At 35.2% G+C, this 18411-nt stretch overlaps 1 protein-coding gene across 2 annotated transcripts in view; it reads left to right on the top strand.

Moving 5' to 3' along the window:
• TRIO (trio Rho guanine nucleotide exchange factor) overlaps window positions 1-18411 on the top strand; it is a 253223-nt gene that overhangs the window by 151613 nt on the left and 83199 nt on the right. For both annotated transcript variants that reach the window (XM_026701043.2, XM_087930714.1), the window contains 9 exons: window positions 2487-2601; window positions 2715-2830; window positions 4390-4512; window positions 8727-8921; window positions 9068-9183; window positions 9970-10036; window positions 10632-10741; window positions 16202-16271; window positions 17270-17359. In XM_026701043.2, coding sequence (XP_026556828.1) covers window positions 2487-2601; window positions 2715-2830; window positions 4390-4512; window positions 8727-8921; window positions 9068-9183; window positions 9970-10036; window positions 10632-10741; window positions 16202-16271; window positions 17270-17359 — 1002 coding nt within the window. The remainder of the gene's footprint in view (window positions 1-2486; window positions 2602-2714; window positions 2831-4389; window positions 4513-8726; window positions 8922-9067; window positions 9184-9969; window positions 10037-10631; window positions 10742-16201; window positions 16272-17269; window positions 17360-18411) is intronic.

An 18411-nucleotide genomic window follows, 5' to 3' on the forward strand; every position in this document is an offset into this window, starting at 1 on the left:
CTACCACCACCCAGCACAGATAAACTCTGTGGCCAAAACACTAATTAATTGCCAGAACCAAACGCCTGGCAGACAAGACACACATAAAGACTGAACTATGCACCCTGACTAAAGTACTGACAGCCAATGGCTTCCACAAAAGCAAAATCACCGGCTTGATCCACAAAAACACACTGAGACATAATGGAGATCTAGAAGATGAACAGACCTATGGAACAGCTGTCCTGCCCTACATAAGAGGTTCTACAGACAAAATCAGTTAGATACTGCACAGGCATCACATCAAGACTGCCTTCAAATAGCAGCCATCCTAAAAAAACCCAAAGATAAAATTGACCTGGAAAACCAAGGCATATATGAAGTCCCCTGCGCATCATGCCCTGCCACATACTTTGGACAGACCAATAGAAGAATAAGTACCCGCCTAGATGAACATAAAAATGCAGTAAAAAGGCTGGAACACACTTCCTCACTAGTCCAACACATGAAAGCCACAGGTCATAGCATTGACTTCAATGGCACCAAAACCCTAGCCACTATAGAAAACCCCAGCCACAGAATTATCAGAGAAGCCATAGAGATGGAAAAAAAGACCTGAAAGCATGAATAGAAGAGATGACTTCACCAGACTCAATTATCTGGAAGCCTGCACTCTCAAACAAAAAAATCTCAACACCCCGAGCCAGGCAAACACCTGGGCACAAACAGACTCCCCGTGATACCTCCAGCTCAAACACACCCCAACCAGGCACCCAGATGAAACCTAGCTTCCTAATAAATGATAGCCATCTGTTTACTCGGAGCTAAGTGCACTAAAAGCCTCCAATACAGGAAACAATGTTGCCAGTCAATCAAGACAAAAAAAGCTACAAAACAGACAGAAGATATTAGAAGCACCAATCAAGCAGAACACAGCAAACTCCAAGACCAATAAACACGGACCAAGACTCTCAACCAATCAGGATGAAGAAAAAAACATTCTGGCACAGCAGTAGGCTAGCACCAAATTTAAAACAGAAACGGCTGTGAAAGTTTGACTCATAGATGAACACAATACAGAAGCCTGATGATGGCAGATGAGATTCTGCCGAAACATTGCTACAAATTTAAAAGCACAACTATAATGACGTGGGAACATACCCAAATATATGTATGTATGTATGTATGTATGTATGTATGTATGTATGTATGTATACACACACACACACACACACACACACATATATAACACACACACACACACACATATGGTATTCAGCTTTGTTCGGGTATTTTCCCACGTCATTCTAGTTGTGCTTTTAAAGTTGTAGCAACGTTTCGTCAGAATCTCATCTGCCATCATCAGGCTTCTGTATTGTGTTCATCTGGGCCTTAAATGCCATCATGTTGGCACTTAAATTATTTAGTTTGACTATGTTAAAATATGATTGAATGTTTTTATGGTTTTGTTCCTCTATGCCAGGGGTATCAAACTCAAGATCAGGGGGATGGATCTGGCCTGCAGGGTACTTAGATCTGGCCCACAGTACTGCCCTGGAAACAGCAAAGGATCGGCCCACAGTACTTTTGCCAGCAAAAATCGGAGCTCGGGAAGGCCATGTGCAGTTCTCCTGAGCTCCATTTTCGCTGGCAAAGTGTTGTAAGAGGCTGTCGCAGCTTAAAACGGAGCTTGGGAACCCGTTTTTGCTGGCAGAGTGCAAGGGTCACCACAGGCGCCCCTGACACGAGTGATGTCGAGTTGGCCACGCCCTTCCCAGCCCACCCCGAAGTCAAACACAACCCTGATGCTGATGTTTCCTAACCTTTAGAAGTGTCAATATCTATTCCCAGAATTTCTTAGCCAGGCTGGCCATTACAGAGAATTCAGGGATGTAAATTCTACCCATCTGGAAGTTGCCATGATTGGGAAACACTGTTCTGTGCAGTGAACTCTGAATCTCTTGTATTAGTATTCTTGCTGTTTAGAAACCGATCCAATTGGGAAAAATAAGCCTCTCCCTCTCCCTTTCACCCTCTCTTTCTGTCTCCTCTGTCTGCTCTTGTATGCTGGAGAAAGCATTAATGCTTTCTTGCTACCTAATTTCCAAATTGTGGATCTTAGCAAAAATATATGTAATAAGAAAGGCAGTATGGTCTAGTGGTTAAGGCATTAGGCTATAAAGAAAAAGGTCATGAGTTCATGTCCTTAACTGTGAAACCAGCTGGGTGACTTTGGGCTAGTCACTCACTCTCAGGCCAACCCACCTCACGATGTTGTTGTGGAGAAAATAGGACAAGGAAAGTATGTAGGATATGTTTGCGCCTTGAGTTATTTGTAAAAATAATAAAGGCAGGATGTAAACAAAGACATAAGCCCGCACTGCTGTTACAAAGTTGTTTTGCAGTCCATTAATTGCTTAAATAAACATTTTCTCAATGATTCAGAATAAGGATGTCTGCATTATTTTGATCCTTTTTGGTTGATGCATCTGTCTTGCCTTTTCTAGGCTTGCACATTGGCTCGGAGAAATGCAGATGTATTCCTGAAATACTTGCACAGAAATAGTGTCAATATGCCAGGGATGGTGACTCACATCAAGGCTCCTGAACAGCAGGTCAAAAGTGAGTTGGAGTGTTTTATTAATATTAGCAAACATTTTTTATGTTTATTATCAGATGGGCTTAAATTATATCTCTGCACATGATTTGTCCTTTAATAATTTCTCACCTGGCAGATATCCTGAATGAACTTTTCCAGAGAGAAAATCGTGTCCTACACTACTGGACAATGAGAAAACGACGGCTTGACCAATGTCAGCAATATGTAGTCTTTGAAAGAAGTGCTAAACAGGTCAGGGTTCATATCTTCTTATAACTCTTCCTCCAGTTGTCATTCCAAAGTAACCAACAAGACATCATGTCACGATGGTTTTTCAAATATGTCCTGTCCTGTTCCTCCCCCGCTTCCCCCGGCCCTTCAAACATCTTCCTCCCAGATTCTTTGTCAAGCAAAACTAAAGTTTAGGGAATGTCTTTTAGCATTCTGTGCAACACAAAAGAAAAACAAAACCAGAAAATCAGTGGACCTCCTTCCATTTTATATATTCATAACAATATTAGAGATGCAATCAAAGATTGCACACACATATACACCATCCTTCCCTTCTACATAAAAATGCAGGATTGTTTAGCTATCTATTGGGGGGGAGGGGAAGAGACAAAATTTTAATGATTTTAGAGTGAGCCAGGTTGGTGTAGTGGTTAGGGCATCAGATTAGGAATTGGGAGATAATAAGATCAAGTTCCACTTTAGACTTGAAGGCACTTGGGTGGCCTTGGACCAGTTATATCAAAGGTCTTCAAACTTGGCAAGTTTAAGACTTGTGAACTTCAACTCCCAGAATTCCTGAGGGTAACATGACTGGATGAGGAATTCTGGGAGTTGAGATCCACAAAGCTTTAAAGTTATATTCTCTCTCAGCCACATCAAGAAGACAATGGCAAGCCAGCTTTGAATTCCTGCCAAGGAAACCGCAAGGATTGTCCAAGCAAGTGCTATGTGTTAATATTGCCTTGAAAACATCCACCCACCCGCCCCCCAAAAATAGGAGAATGGAGAAAAGAGATGGAGTGATCAGTGTTTCAAACAGGGATAGTAATTGGTTTTCTCATACGTTTAGAGCTGTAGCATTGAGATGATAGTGGAGCCTCTTGCTGGTATCTTCAGACTAAGCTATATTGGAGAATTCTTTTGGGATAATCACGAAAGAGAAATAATAGAAGAAGGAAAAAGACTTGGGAGGAATATGTGTAGGTAGTCCTCAACTTAGCACTAGTTATTTAGTGACCATTCAAAGTTATGACCCACCCAAAGAAGAGGCAATTCAACTGCGTTTTTGGCCATTTGCAGTGTCCTGCGATCACATGACTGTGCTTTATGATGGTTTTGCCAAAACCCAGCATTTACTTCCAATTTTTAGCAAAATCATACCTATAGCAAACAAAGTATTTGCACTTATGACCTCTTCATTCACTTAATGACTGTCATAAAAGTGTAATATTGGGTCGGTTTTATGACCATCATGACTATTATATTCTGTTTTGTTTTGGCATCACAACTAATGAACTTGGGTGTGTAAAGATTAATATCTCATCTTTTATGTTGGTGGGGGAGCATAACAGCCCTAAATGTTTTTATGTAGAAGTAAATTCAGTTGACCTAATTATGATTTCCCCTCCAGAAAGATTATTTCAGACTGTGACAAAAATATAATTTGAATGATGCAAGGGGGAAAAAGGACAAGACAAAAACTCCCCAAATTTTGAATAAATAATCTGTTGTTCAGAAATGGTCAGGTTGCTCCTCCTAGAAGAAGTTATTTAATTTTTCTTCTTCAACTGTCTTCTTAGGCTCTTGAGTGGATCCATGATAATGGAGAGTTTTATTTATCCACACACACTTCCACTGGCTCTAGTATCCAGCATACTCAAGAGCTCTTGAAAGAACATGAAGAATTCCAGATAACTGCAAAGGTAAATGTAATACTGTACATTTTCTCTCATATCACTATCTTGAAAAAGATACCAATTTGGCCACAGTTGGGAAAAAGTGGGTTAAATCCATCTCCCATGCCATATGATGATTCTGTAAACCTTACTATTCATGATAATTCAAATGTGTTGCATGCGGGATCTATTATATTTGTAGGAGATTAGCATTTATAGTTTGTATCAAGTCTATAAAATACTTGGACTTACCCTCTTCCAACGTTTGTCACCGTATGTTGAATTAAATATGTATAAATGTACAGGTAAAATTTCGACAACTTCATGGTCAAAACTCCCTGATCTTTTAGAAAAATTAATGATATTAAAGTGAATATAATATTGAAATGTATGTGTATTTCAGGGGAATTTCGCTGTCATTTCCCACTGTCTTTTATATAGATAGGTTAATCAACAATGTGTTAGGAAAGCTAAAGCCCCTAGAGTATTTTTGACCAAATTACATTTACCTTGTGAAGATGATGACTTTAATCTACCATTGAGCCTTTAATCTTACATCAGTATGCTTCTGGGATGAGACTTACTGTGATTTCCTCTTTGGGCCCATTTGTAAACCAGATGTGTAAAACCTTTGAAATCTTGGTTGAAGTTATGACATCTTAAATTAGGACTTTTGTTTGCTGCGTTGAAATTGCTGAGCATATTTGATAATTGATAGATAAGCACATGAAAAGTTGTTACTGTGGTGTAATTCAAATCGGAAAATAATGCAGAAGATGTGTTACTGAAGTGCCTAGGCATTGTATGGTCTACATAGAATAACAGAGTTGGAAGGGAGCTTGTCTAATCCAACCCCCTGCTTCAGCAGGAGATCCTATACCATTTCAGACAAATGGCTGTCCAGTCTTCTTGAAAGCCTCCAGTGACGGGGCCCTTACAACTTTGGAAGGCAAGCTATTGTACTGGTTTCTCAATCAAAATTTCCTGTTACAAAATATGAAATATGACATTAGGACTTAAAAATGAAAATAATTTAACAGAAATTATTATTTTAGTTGATTACCCTTAAAAGTACGTTTTAAATGGGGTGGATTAGGGTTAAATCTCTTGTGTTGGTGATGTAAGAAATTTGAAGTCAGATGTTGTCTTGTTCTATGATATAGCTTTATTTGGTTTCAGGTTAATATATATGTTACCATAATTTGGGGAAGAAATATTAGATTTAAGGATCTCAGTGGGATGCTGAATTATATTTCTAAAAGATAGGATTTATCAAAGGCTTTGGCTTTATACCAAAAAGGATAATCCTACATAACTAGAAAGAGTGTAAGAGGATAGGAGTTTGTTATCTATTTTTGAAAAGTGCTCTAAAAATGAGAAGACACATTACTTTATGATTCGGGTTTGATGACAAGTTCTATGGCAACTAATTCCTTGTAGATTTTTATACTTATATAGATATTTTCTTTTCCATTCCAATTGTTGGAGTTTGGATTTTGTTTTGTTTTGCTTTTCCAATTATGTTTAGTTCATTTAACCACTATAATTTATTTAAGGTTTAAAAATTGTACTTTCATTATACAGTGCAGGCTATTTTTCCTTGTATTATATTATTTTAGCAATTTAGAAAGTTGATAGGTATTGGCCTGCTTGGATCATAGTTTCTAATAAAAGAGAAGTTAACCTAGCTTATTATAAGCTTTGGGGCTTGAAAATATTGATATTTGTTTAATTTATGGATATCTAAAAGAAAAAAAATAGAATGCCTACAAAAATCATTTTCTTCTGGCTGAAATAAAATACACATTTGGTTTTAAAAACATGACATTCCAGAATATATATTTAATTATTGAACAGCAGTACTGAAACGATGTCAGTGAAGTATCAGTAACATGCCCAAGGAATTCTGTAATCCAAATGGAAATCATCTGCCTTTTTCTACTACTTTGTGAAACTGCTGGTAGAATCTTATATGTCACGATTTGCTTTTCATTGGTTAGTATTAAATTTCTCTATGCACAAATGAGAATAATAGATTATGTTCATTTAATGATTTTGAGAAAGTATATACTGGTGAATAGCTTGAATTATGGAAAGTTCTGGATAAATTTAGTTTTGAATGTTGACTGCTCAGTTGCAGGAAGTGTAATATATGAGTAAAGTAAAGCACAAGTGAGCCTTAAAGAATGCTCAGCTAATATATAACACTAAAGAGAAAAAAAGTCAAAATAGGTGATGTCCACTTGGTTGTTTAATGTAGGTTTGGTGTAATATTAGCTGTTGATTGGTTAAAATTGTGAACACGTGTGTATTTTCATATGTGAATAATGCCTATGACAGCCTGGATGATTTGCAGCAAATTTTAGATATAAGGATAACAAATCTGAAAATTGATGAATTTGAGACCAGAGTTATTGTGATTGATGGCGAAAATAGATGGAGACATTTTAACATATATTAGCAGAAAGATGGTGGGTAGTATATACAGTATGTTGAAAAGAATGAATATTTGTTTAAAAGGTCACTATTTATGAAATATGAATATGTCAAGAAAAAACATAAAAGTAAGTTGAATGCAGTGTATGCAGGTAATATCCTTAAGTGTTGTGCTAAAATAAGAAAAGAAAGGGCCCAAAAAGAATGGGTATTAATTGCATATTGATTAAATGTCCACATCGAATAAATGAGATGATTTATGAAGGTGGGGAATGGGTCTAGAGGAAAACAGTGAGAAAGTTCAAATTAACTGGAACAGGTGAGATCTTGAAAAAGAGAAAGAAGGGTTTAAAGAACAAAAGACAGCATATGAAATTATGGTTCTTTGCACAGTCAGCTAGATGTAGAGCTGGATTTGATAATTTTGTGCGCCTATTGAGTCCTTAGAGAAAATCATGGATGGGCAGGTGTGGATCTTGGATGGTGTTACATATATTATTACAGGATAAAAGCTGTTCCAAGTAAAGCTGGCTTTTGCAATTGACTGGTGGTGAATTTGTCAATGCCAATAGTGTTCAAGTGGTACTTCAGTTGTTTTGGGATTACACCCAAGGTGCCTATTACTATAGGTACTACCGTTGCTTTCTTTTACCACAGTCATTCTATTTCTATTTACAAGTCTTTTAACTCTGTTATCTATTAATATTAATTCAATCTGTATGTCATTTGACTGACAATGGCTCTTGGAGTCTCACAATCAAACAAAATATATATATATAAATAAAGATAACAGAGGGCAAATGTGTTGAAAAGGGGGGTTTCTCCCTGTCCTTCACCAAAGGCCTGGGTGAAGACCCAGGTCTTCTCAATCTTCGTAGCTCTTCTAAATAACATCAGAGTGGGAACTATCCAGATCTCAGGAGAAACCATGTTCCAGAGGGTAGAGAAGGCATGCTTCCAGGGTCCAGAACTCAGAGCTTGCCAGCATGGTAGAAGCAGGAATGATTGGTAAAAACAGAAAAGCATAGATATGCAGAGAGAATGTTGGTGCTATAAAACTAGAGTTAGCTATGTTTTCTCTTCTTTTTTATCTCGTGCCTTTCATTTCTTCTGTTTATTGCTTTTTACCGTTTTTCTGCATTTGCAGAACAGAGTCCCATGCTCTGAGCAGGGTGCTCAGGACATTTTTATAATAAAATGAAATTAATGTGGAAGACCCCTGCCATCAGTAGATCAGATTTTTTTTCAGTCTAATACTAATCAGATTTCCTTTTTGCTAGCATTCATCTGATCATCAATCCCATTTAGAGTGATACATCCCAACAGAATCTGTCACATAATCTTTGTATACCCATACTGTAGAGGAAAATAGGGCTGTTAATGTTACATTACTCTTTAACACAATATACTTATTATCAAACTTTCCGCTACTATAAAGACTGAAACTTCTTGAATTCTTTATCAATAACATGTGGCATTATAAATTGGGTTTTTAGCATGATGTGGCATATTTCCCCAAACTTGTATTTTCTGGGTGCTTAGATAATCCCCAGACACAGTAGTAGTGCCAATGCATGAGGCTGTCCTAAATCAATTCTGTCTTCAGGTCCTTACTTTCAGAACCCTAAAAGCTAGAAATTAAAAAATGTTATAATGATCCTGATAACTCTGTTCAAGTACCAAAAAGCTGTTAGCATGGAAACAGAATATTATCTTCTATTTATAGCATGAAAAGGCTGTTATTCATGAGAGGCACTGCATGTCCACTCTTCTTACTGCCTTCCCATCTTTCGTGTATCCTATAGCAAACCAAAGAGAGGGTGAAGTTGTTGATACAGCTAGCTGATGGCTTTTGTGAAAAGGGGCATGCCCATGCAGCAGAGATTAAAAAATGTGTCACAGCAGTGGACAAAAGATACAGAGACTTCTCTCTGCGTATGGAAAAATACAGGACCTCTTTAGAAAAAGCTCTAGGAATTTCTTCAGATTCCAATAAATCGGTGAGTGTTGCATTTTTCTTTTTGCTTGAAATAATTTGGAATGGCTTAATCTGGCTGCTCGAGTTTCTATCTAGATAAACCCCTTTTTGTGCTTGTTTCTCCTTGTCTTCACTGATTTTCATGTCATCTTCCCTTCCTTAATTCAGAGTAAAAGCTTGCAACTGGATATAATCCCAGCCAGTGTTCCTGGGTCAGAAGTGAAGCTGAGAGATGCTGCTCATGAACTTAATGAGGAAAAGAGGAAGTCTGCCCGCAGGAAAGAGTAAATCATTTGTCTCCTCCTAGCATAATGCATGTTTTCCATGCTTTGGACTTATGTGTAATTTTTCTCTATTTAGTTAGGTGCTTGTGCATTCATAGCCCTAGCCAACGTATCATTAATATGTCACCAAAACATTCTTTTTTACATTTATGTAAATTATGTACATTAAACAATTAAGGGGAAAAGTAACACATGCTAGTCTTGGCCCATGTCAAAGTATACAGTATTTCATGTTCTCCTCCCTCCCCCCACTGACCTTTTGCCATTTCCACTTCTCGGCAATGTTATATGTTAAAAAGAAAATGAGAATACGGATTTTAAGTTGTGCATTACTATTTGATAAGTCTGAGGCAAAGCATTTTAAAATAGGCTGATGTCTTGAATGTCCAAAAAAGAATCTAGAATATTTTTTTCTGAGATTCAACAACCAAAAAGAATGAGCAAATGTACCCTTCCTTTAATGATCACCTGTAATTTTATTCAGTATTCTTATTGCTTCCTTTAGCCATTACTTAAAGCAAAGTTTAAATTAGAGGACAGAATGTTTCTAAGATGAGACTTAATATTTACTTATGCAAAAGCCATGTTAAATCATTTTATTATCATTTTTACTGAACTTAATAGTCCATATTTTTTCTAGTTGCAGTTCTCATCTGCTCTGTGCTCTTGAGCTCATCAAATATATTTTACTATGTAAAATCCTTGCTGTGTATCTAATTTCTCTTCAGAATGGTATATGGTGAAACAAATAGTCTAAAGTTGTCTCTCTCTTGTGTGTATGGAAAGGTTCATCATGGCTGAGCTTATCCAGACAGAGAAGGCTTATGTAAGAGATCTCCGGGAATGTATGGATGTAAGTTCTTGTTTCCAAGCTAAATGTGGGTCCTCAAATAGATTTTTTTTTCACTGTCATATTGTATGATCTGTAACCATAGAGCTAAGTTGTGCAGTGCTGTATCAGAAGTAGGCATGCTTGTCAATTAAATCAATTATTGCTGGCTTGATCAGCTTCTTGTTTTGCTCTTTAAACATTCCTATGTTGATTGAACAGGGATAATAGCATATCTGTTCATTTTCAGGCACAATAAACTGGTTGCTGCTTTTGTTCAGCTTTTACTGTTTTGTTGAAGGGATAATGTTCTATTATTGCTTCCACTATTACACTGCACATTCGAGAACTGGCTTATTCTCTCTGAACAGAAACTCCTCTCATCTGTATTTTAGGGTCGGTTTTAAACTTGTTACTTTTTCATTGACATGTTGCACTTGTTAGGATCTCATGATTATAAAACTAAAAAGTGGTATTATACAATCTAAAATAGACATTTTATAAACTCCAGTATGATTTTGCATATATTCATTTGGAGATGGTTGGTTATATCTAGATAATTGTTAAACCAACTTTACTTCCCCTCCTTTTTTTTCGTTTCTATTTTTTTTTTAACCAGACATATCTCTGGGAAATGACAAGTGGTGTTGAAGAGATCCCACCTGGTATTGTCAACAAAGAGCATATCATTTTTGGAAACATGCAGGAGATCTATGAATTCCATAACAAGTGAGTGAAGAGAATCACCCATAACCCTGCTTTTAGAAAAAAAGAGTGATTTAATGTCTTCTGATCTATTAAATGAATGTATGGTTTTATTTTTGCTACTACAGATTGTAGGTTCAATGAGTGGAACTTGACAATTTTCAGATTAGCATTGTTTATTCTGGTTTTCTATTTAAGTGGATCTTAAATGGACTTGCTTGATTCTGGTCTGGAATTTTTATGTAAATAGATTGATCTAGGTTGTTCAACAGCCCAGACAATGAGTTGTTTTGGTTTTGCTGCATAATACATAAAACTGATAAATAGAACACATCAGCTTTTTATCTATGAGATGACTGATAATGCTAAATAGGATCTGAGAATAGCATTAAAGCCTTAATTCAGGCTTACTAGATCACATAGTCTGAATTCAGGATTTATTTGAAGCTCCAGACTCACTAGATGCACATCAAAATTATTCTGTGGTGTCGCCCACACTAAATCTCCTCCCCTTAGTAAGGATCCCTAATTTGATATACCCTTTTTCTCTGTTAATATTTGTGGAGTCTAACATTTTCTGTGAATAATTAACAGATGAAAAATCTATTACTACCAGCCTGCAAGCATACCAGGTACACAATGCTTTGTTTGCAAGTGCCTTATTTAACATATAATTGTGTCTGCAAAGAGCGCAAGATGGGAAAAAGCAATTGCCTTGCCCTCTGAAGCTCCCAACTGTTGTAATTCTTTGCTCCATGCACAGTCATCTCCTTTGAATTTGTCTCAGTCCATGTGAACATTAGGTAGTTCGAAATTTCCTTATGTGAAAAATGTCTACACTACATACTGTATATTGTCCTATGGTTATAGTTAGAATTATGGCTAATCAGTTCTCAATATGTGATGAAGGGGATTTTATTTTTTGTTTGGTATGGAAAAGATGTATAGTCATAAAACAAATCAATAAGTGTCCAACCACATCTTAAGCCATTAGGACTTGCTAAAAACTGAAGACTTTGGGGGAAGAAAGGGTAGACTGATTTTGTGGAGCTGCTGATTGTAGCAGAATAAAGAGCCAGCCAGCAAATGGACCAGATTTTCATAAACCCTCTCCAGACAAAAGAGAGAATTGAGATCACCCATAAGTGCTCCAGGCAGTTGTTGCAAGGAGATCCCAAGACAGCAGTTTACAGTAGTTTTAGAGCTCTGGGAGATGAGGGCCAATAACCATTTTGCTCAAACTGTCTTTGAAAGGACTCTGGGTTTGCATACTTTATTTTCTAATTACTTTTGGACATTGCTTGTTAAGTGCTTTCCATCTATCGGGAATCTTTGGACTCACAGGTTTTACTGCACTGGATGTGATGGAATGTAGTAGGCTGGATTCCAAGGAGAGAGGGGATGCATTCCAGAGGAATAAGAAACAATTCAGTCCAGATATTTTGTGTGAGAGAAAGGGCGAAGATAGCCTCTCCCTAATGTTTCTCAGAGTATATAGTAGATATAGATAGTAAAGTACTTAGCCTGGCGGGATTCTGAATATAAGTATGGAAACAATAAAATCAGCTTGGAAGAATCACCAATGTGTTATTCTTGGTTTGGGGCCTGCTTGACACAGGTGAGTTTTCTTCTATCCTTAAAGAAAGACATTTTAAATACAAATTTAACAAATTTAAAAAATCTGGAATAAACAGCAAAAGGGTGATATAAAATTTTGATTTTAAAAAGATACCAATGGATTAGGAGTCCAGATAAATTTGAAGTAAAATTTGGGAATAAATTATAAAGAATCCCATGGGGAAATGCTTTTGTTTTTAATTCTGTTATTTGTTTAATTGGAAACTAGAGGGAACTAAAAGGAACTAAAGTTTACATTCAAAGGAGAAGAGCAGTCAAATTCAGCTTACAAACATAGAATGAAATAAAATATTGTGACATTAGTCATATTGAAAATTACTTTTAAACAAGGAACCCAGAAATTAATTTTGAGAAGGTCTACCTCTATAGTAGACTGTTTTAAAAATATTATAGAAGAAAAACAAGTTTTACCTGACATGTTTGAGATTTTAAAATGACATGGAAAAAGATATTGTACTAGAGATACAAAAGAAACTGTCAGATCTCTTAATAATTAAAAGGGATATATAAATAACAAATCAAGAGAGTGGTAATTTTCCTATGTGGTATTTACAAGAGGCTTGTTAAAGCTTTGAAGAATTTTGTGAGAAGGGACAAAGAAAATCAAGTTCTTGGACATTATTTGAAAGATCTAGAGTTAAGATTGTTTGAAATAAAAGAAATTAATATAAAGTTGGTTTATTTGATCAAGATTAAAGTAGATATGTTGTTATCTCTTGTAATCCTTAATTGATTTTTGCTAATACTGGGAGTAAAATGACAAGGCTTTATGGATTTGTTTGCAGAAAAGAGATGGAATATCAGAACAAGAGACCATTTGTTTTGGTTTTTGGTTTTTTTTTTGAAAATTTTATTTGGGTTTTCACAAAAACAAAATACAAATAAAACATCTTTTTTGAAAATAGCATGGTCCCAGGTTATCTCTTCTTCATACAGACACAAAAGTCAATTTCATGCTCATTTTTATGTTCTATTCCATATCTTATTTCCATTTTATATTTTCTACATAGTTTTTCCCCTCTTTTAATTTTCTCAACTTTATTTTAATTATCTCATCTCAGTTCAAATCATTATATTTATACTTTTGTCTGTCCTGTTTCAATTTCACATTATCTTTTCTTATTAAGCAAATTTTTCCCTGTAGTTACCAATATTTCACATTATCTTTTCTTATTAAGCAAATTTTTCCCTGTAGTTACCAATTAGAGTATGACACCTTTATATCCTTTAATTTTATCCATTCAAACTCTTATTTAAGCTTCAATGGATACCTTTAAGATTATAGCATTCAATATAATACATAACTTCAAATCGAGTTCTGCTTGGTACATTCTTAAAATAGAGACTATATTCTTAAAAAGAATATATGTATGTATGTATGTATGTATGTATGTATGTATGTGTATGTATGTATGTATATGTATATGTATATGTAAATAAAACACACATTCCATTCCAATTCAATTCTATCATTAATATGCATTAAAATCTTAACATCTTTAACATTTCTTTTCAATTAAATATCATACTTCCTTGGGAACACTTATAAACTTTCCATAGTTAATTCTTTTTCCCCCCCATATTTCTCACTTATATTTTTATAAATCATTATTAATAATTAAAAATGTTCCCTTTTAATTCTCTCAATCATATTAATTCATTTATTTATTAACAAACAACCCACTACATTACAGTAAATATTTTATCCATCATCATATTTTCTAAAATTATTTCTATTTGTAATATAACAATGCTATCTTATGTACCTTTGCAGAATCCCTTTTACAATTAAATTTTCACCCATTATCTCTAAACAAGCTTATGGTTACAATCCTTATATCTTTTCTGTTTCTCCATTTCATGTTTCTGTTTTTTACAACTTCTTTTCCTTGCCTTCTTCCCCCTCTTCTTCCCCCTCCCCTTTTTACCCCCTCGTCTCTCTACTTCTAACTCTCTCATCTGTAATCCCCTCTTCTGTTGCTTTCTAATATTATACTTATCTTTCAAATTGTTCTTCTTTTTGGATGTTTTTTCTAGTCTTAAACCTTTCACTCTCTTTCCTCCCTTTTCTTTTTTCCCCCCACTTAAAATTATTTGATCATTAAAGATGGCTTCTTCTTTTTCCCAATCTTCTTGTTTTGCAAGCATTTCTTGTTGCTTCTAATAGCTCCAGATCTCCATTTCTAAGAATTGAAACACGAAGCCAAAAGAACTTCTCCCTTCTTGTGCATCTTCTTTTCATTTTTTCAGTTCTTCTAAGAGTGATACCATTTTAAAAACTTTTAAACAACCACTTGATTAATTTTAGTCATCTAGATGCAAAAACCAAAAATCACCAAATAATCCAAATAATCCAAGGCTGTTTCTACTTGCTTCTTTTTTCCACTTTCTCTTCCTGGGGTTCTATTATTTTGTTACCAAGTTTCAATTAAAATGTATCTTTGAGGAATCTTGTTAAAATTTCACTGTAAGTTCCTTTTAATTACAGCTCCATTCCTTAATTCCAGGCAGTCTCCTCCATTTTTCCAGATCCTGCCCCTTTATTAATTTTTTTTTCTCCTTTCCTGCTTTTAAAAACTTTTAAATGTCCAGAAATCTTTATTATCCTTTTGACTTTTATTTTCAGCTTAGATGCCTATTAATGTCAAAGTGGATTTTTTTTCAATTTCTTGCTTAAGTCTCTTAGCAATCAGTATAAGGAAGGGAAGAAAAAAACCCTAATCCTTTCCCTTCTCTCTCTCCTTTGCAGCTTCAAAATCTTCTTTGGGAACAATGTTGTTAAGTTTAAATTCCAGGGTACCTTATTTGTTGCTTTTGCTGTTTGACCCGGACAACCAAAATTTTCTCCTCTTATCTTCCTCCTGCACATTCTTTTCCGGTCGAGTTCTTCTTTGTGGTGGTCATTTCTGACCACCGCTACAACCGCTTTCAGGAAAGGGAGTAATGGCCAGCTGGGGAGGAGAGATGCAGCTCTCCTCAACCCTGCTGGCAGTCTCCCCTCTCTTCACCACCTCTACGGGGTGGCTTAGCCCCAAAACCAGCGGCGAACACGAATCGAAGCCTCGGAGAGACGAGGTTTCAGTCTGTCGCCGAAGAAGCTCAAACCGGAAGTCCAAGAGACCATTTGTTGTATTTTAGGAGAAGTGATAAATTACTAAAACTGGTTATACTTATTATGATAAATGGGGAAGTCATTTCTTTATTTCTTTACTATATTTTTATTTGTTTCTTTTCTATTTTTTCTGCTTTTTTCTTTTCTGCCTCTTTTATTTTTTCTTATTTTATTTTTTAGTTTGTATTGTTATAAATTGTAATCTTTAATAAAAATTGTTATAATAATAAAAGAACTTGCTAATTGTTCATAAACTAATAGTACAGATTGATTTTATAAAGCTTGGAAATGCAAGCATTCTCTTCCTCTAATAGGCTTGTTTGTTTGTTTGTTTGTATGGTCAATTTTAGATCATTTAAATTGCAATGAAGTCAGTAAATAAGTGCTAATTTTCCTATTAGTTATTTCAATGTGTATGTTTTGTTCAATGCATAGGGGACTATGAGCCAGTTCTAACACATCACAGCTAAAAGGCACCACATTTTGTAGGTCTGGCATGATTACAATGTACCATAACCTGACATAGCATAGCTGTAGCTATAGCTATAGCAAGATCATTGTTTTACTGGAACTATAAAGTGTAGTTTAGTTCTAAGGCTAGATTGATTGGATAATTCTGCACAAGTGTAACACTATGTTATAGTCACTATGGGTAGTATAATGGATAGTATAATTACAATGTAGAAAGGGAAGAGAAACATGTTAATTGTTTTATTCATCATTTCTTTAAACAGTATATTCCTGAAAGAGCTGGAGAAATATGAGCAACTTCCTGAAGATGTTGGTCATTGCTTTGTTACTTGGGTAAGATGTTGGTCATTGCGTTGTTGCCTTTCTCTTTACTAAATAATCAATTGTATTTTGAGTTGTGATCATCCACACCTGAAGAATAAAACTGTAGCTTAATAGAAGTGATTCATAGTGTGAAATAGTAAATACAGATAGTTCTCAAGTTATGATCACCATTGAGCCCAAAATTTATGTTGCTAAATGAAACATTTGTTAAGTGAATTTTGCCCCATTTTATGACCTTTCTTGCCACAGTTGTTAAGTAAATCAGTGCAATTGTTAAATTAGTAATAAAGCTGTTCAGTGAATCTGACTTCCCTGTTGATTTTGCTCATCAGAAGGTCATAAAAGTTGATTAGATGGTCCTGGGACATTCCAACCATCATCAATATGAGTTGCCAAGCATCTGAATTTTGATCACATAACCAAGGGGATGTTGCAACGGTTGTAAGTGTGAAAACAGTTGTAAGTCACTTTTTTCACATCCGTTGTAACTTTGAACAGTCAATAAATGACTATAAATAGAGGACTCCCTAGGACTCTTCAAGAGTCATACGACTCTTCAGCTCAGAAAAGAGAGTTCCATTCTAACTGGTGAATATAAAAAAGTATCTTTTGAATTATGGGAGATGAATAGGCATCCTGTCAGTTTCATGTAATATTAAGCAGCTGTACTTCAAACTGTGGGATGTAATATTAACATGAATTTAAAGCACCTAATGACTAATCTTTAAAATGTATTGTTGCAAAAGAAGTATAATAGGCAAGCTACTTCTTTGACTACTCTCATGATTAAGGATATACAGTATTTGAACACATACATCTTAGGAGGCTGAGTGAGTCAATGTACAACCTGACTAATATAGAACATTTCTTTCCTTTTGTAATAGTTAACCTTCTTGCATGCCAGCTTCTTTATCCAACAGATTTAAACTCAAATAATTATTAAATAGCCATGTTTCCACCAGATGGAGCTTTTTACAAATCATTTCAATCTTTTTTTTTCTTTGCAGGCAGACAAGTTCCAAATGTATGTGACTTACTGCAAAAACAAACCAGACTCAACTCAGCTAATTTTAGAGCATGCAGGAGCATACTTTGATGTAAGTACAGAATTATAGTGCTTCATTCATACCACTTGAGCTCTGAAAGTATATTTATGGGCATAGCACACACATTTGCATGTACCTATATGCAGATGCACATAGTGAGAATTCAGTATTTAAGCTTTGAAAGGACATGGATGAAATTTTGAACCCTATTCAAAGAATATGCTACAGATCTTCTCATCACAGTGAACAAAGATTACTCTTGGCAGGATTTAGTTTCATTTTAGTTCTTAACACTCACTATGCTAAAACTGGAACATCATACTATTTGTGACATCATGATGACATCAGAATGATCTGGGTTTTATTCCAATGACCTCAGGTCAGCTTGGCTGTCCAGTATATTTGTTTATGTTCTTCATTTGCCTGTTCCTATTAAAAGGTAGGTGTATATTGATATGCCCCAGGAAGAATTTAGTTTTGAAAGCCTGTTTCCAGGACTTTTTTTTTTCCTTTCAAAAAAGAAAAGGCACAGTGAAAGATGTAAGGTAAGACTGCCAACTGTCAGTTACTGACAAGGAATGAAACCAATAATGTAATACATTGTGTTTTGTAAATCTTTAAAAAGTAATGGAGGGGGAGAAGTTTATAACTATAATTCCTTTTATTGGATTTGAAAGGCCTGTTTTAAGAAATATCTTTAAATCAATAAGCAGTTCTTATATTGGTATATATCTTTCTTAGTCCAGCACTAATCCACCCAGTTTTATACCTATCCTTATTAAAGACACATTCAGAACTCCTATGAATGAAATATTTCTCTTGCAATATCCTAAAATGCTATTTATAGAATTCAGAATGAAGTCTGAACAGCAATTAAAATATTTTTATATATCAGAGTATTCAACAATAGCCACCCTCTCAGAAACATGACTGTAAGCAGCACACAACAAAACAGTTAAAAACTAATATGAACAACTATTAAAAGCAATTAAATATAAATAGAAGAATTTTGCTACTATCATTGTATTTCAGAAAGGTTGCTTTAAAGTAGAGAAGCCAAATGAAATGGGGAAGTGATTTTCCCTCAGAGCAATTTATTTCAA

Source organism: Pseudonaja textilis, chromosome 3 (genome assembly GCF_049901715.1).
Source record: "Pseudonaja textilis isolate UNSWEBS1 chromosome 3, rPseTex1.2, whole genome shotgun sequence".
Taxonomy (NCBI): domain Eukaryota; kingdom Metazoa; phylum Chordata; class Lepidosauria; order Squamata; family Elapidae; genus Pseudonaja; species Pseudonaja textilis.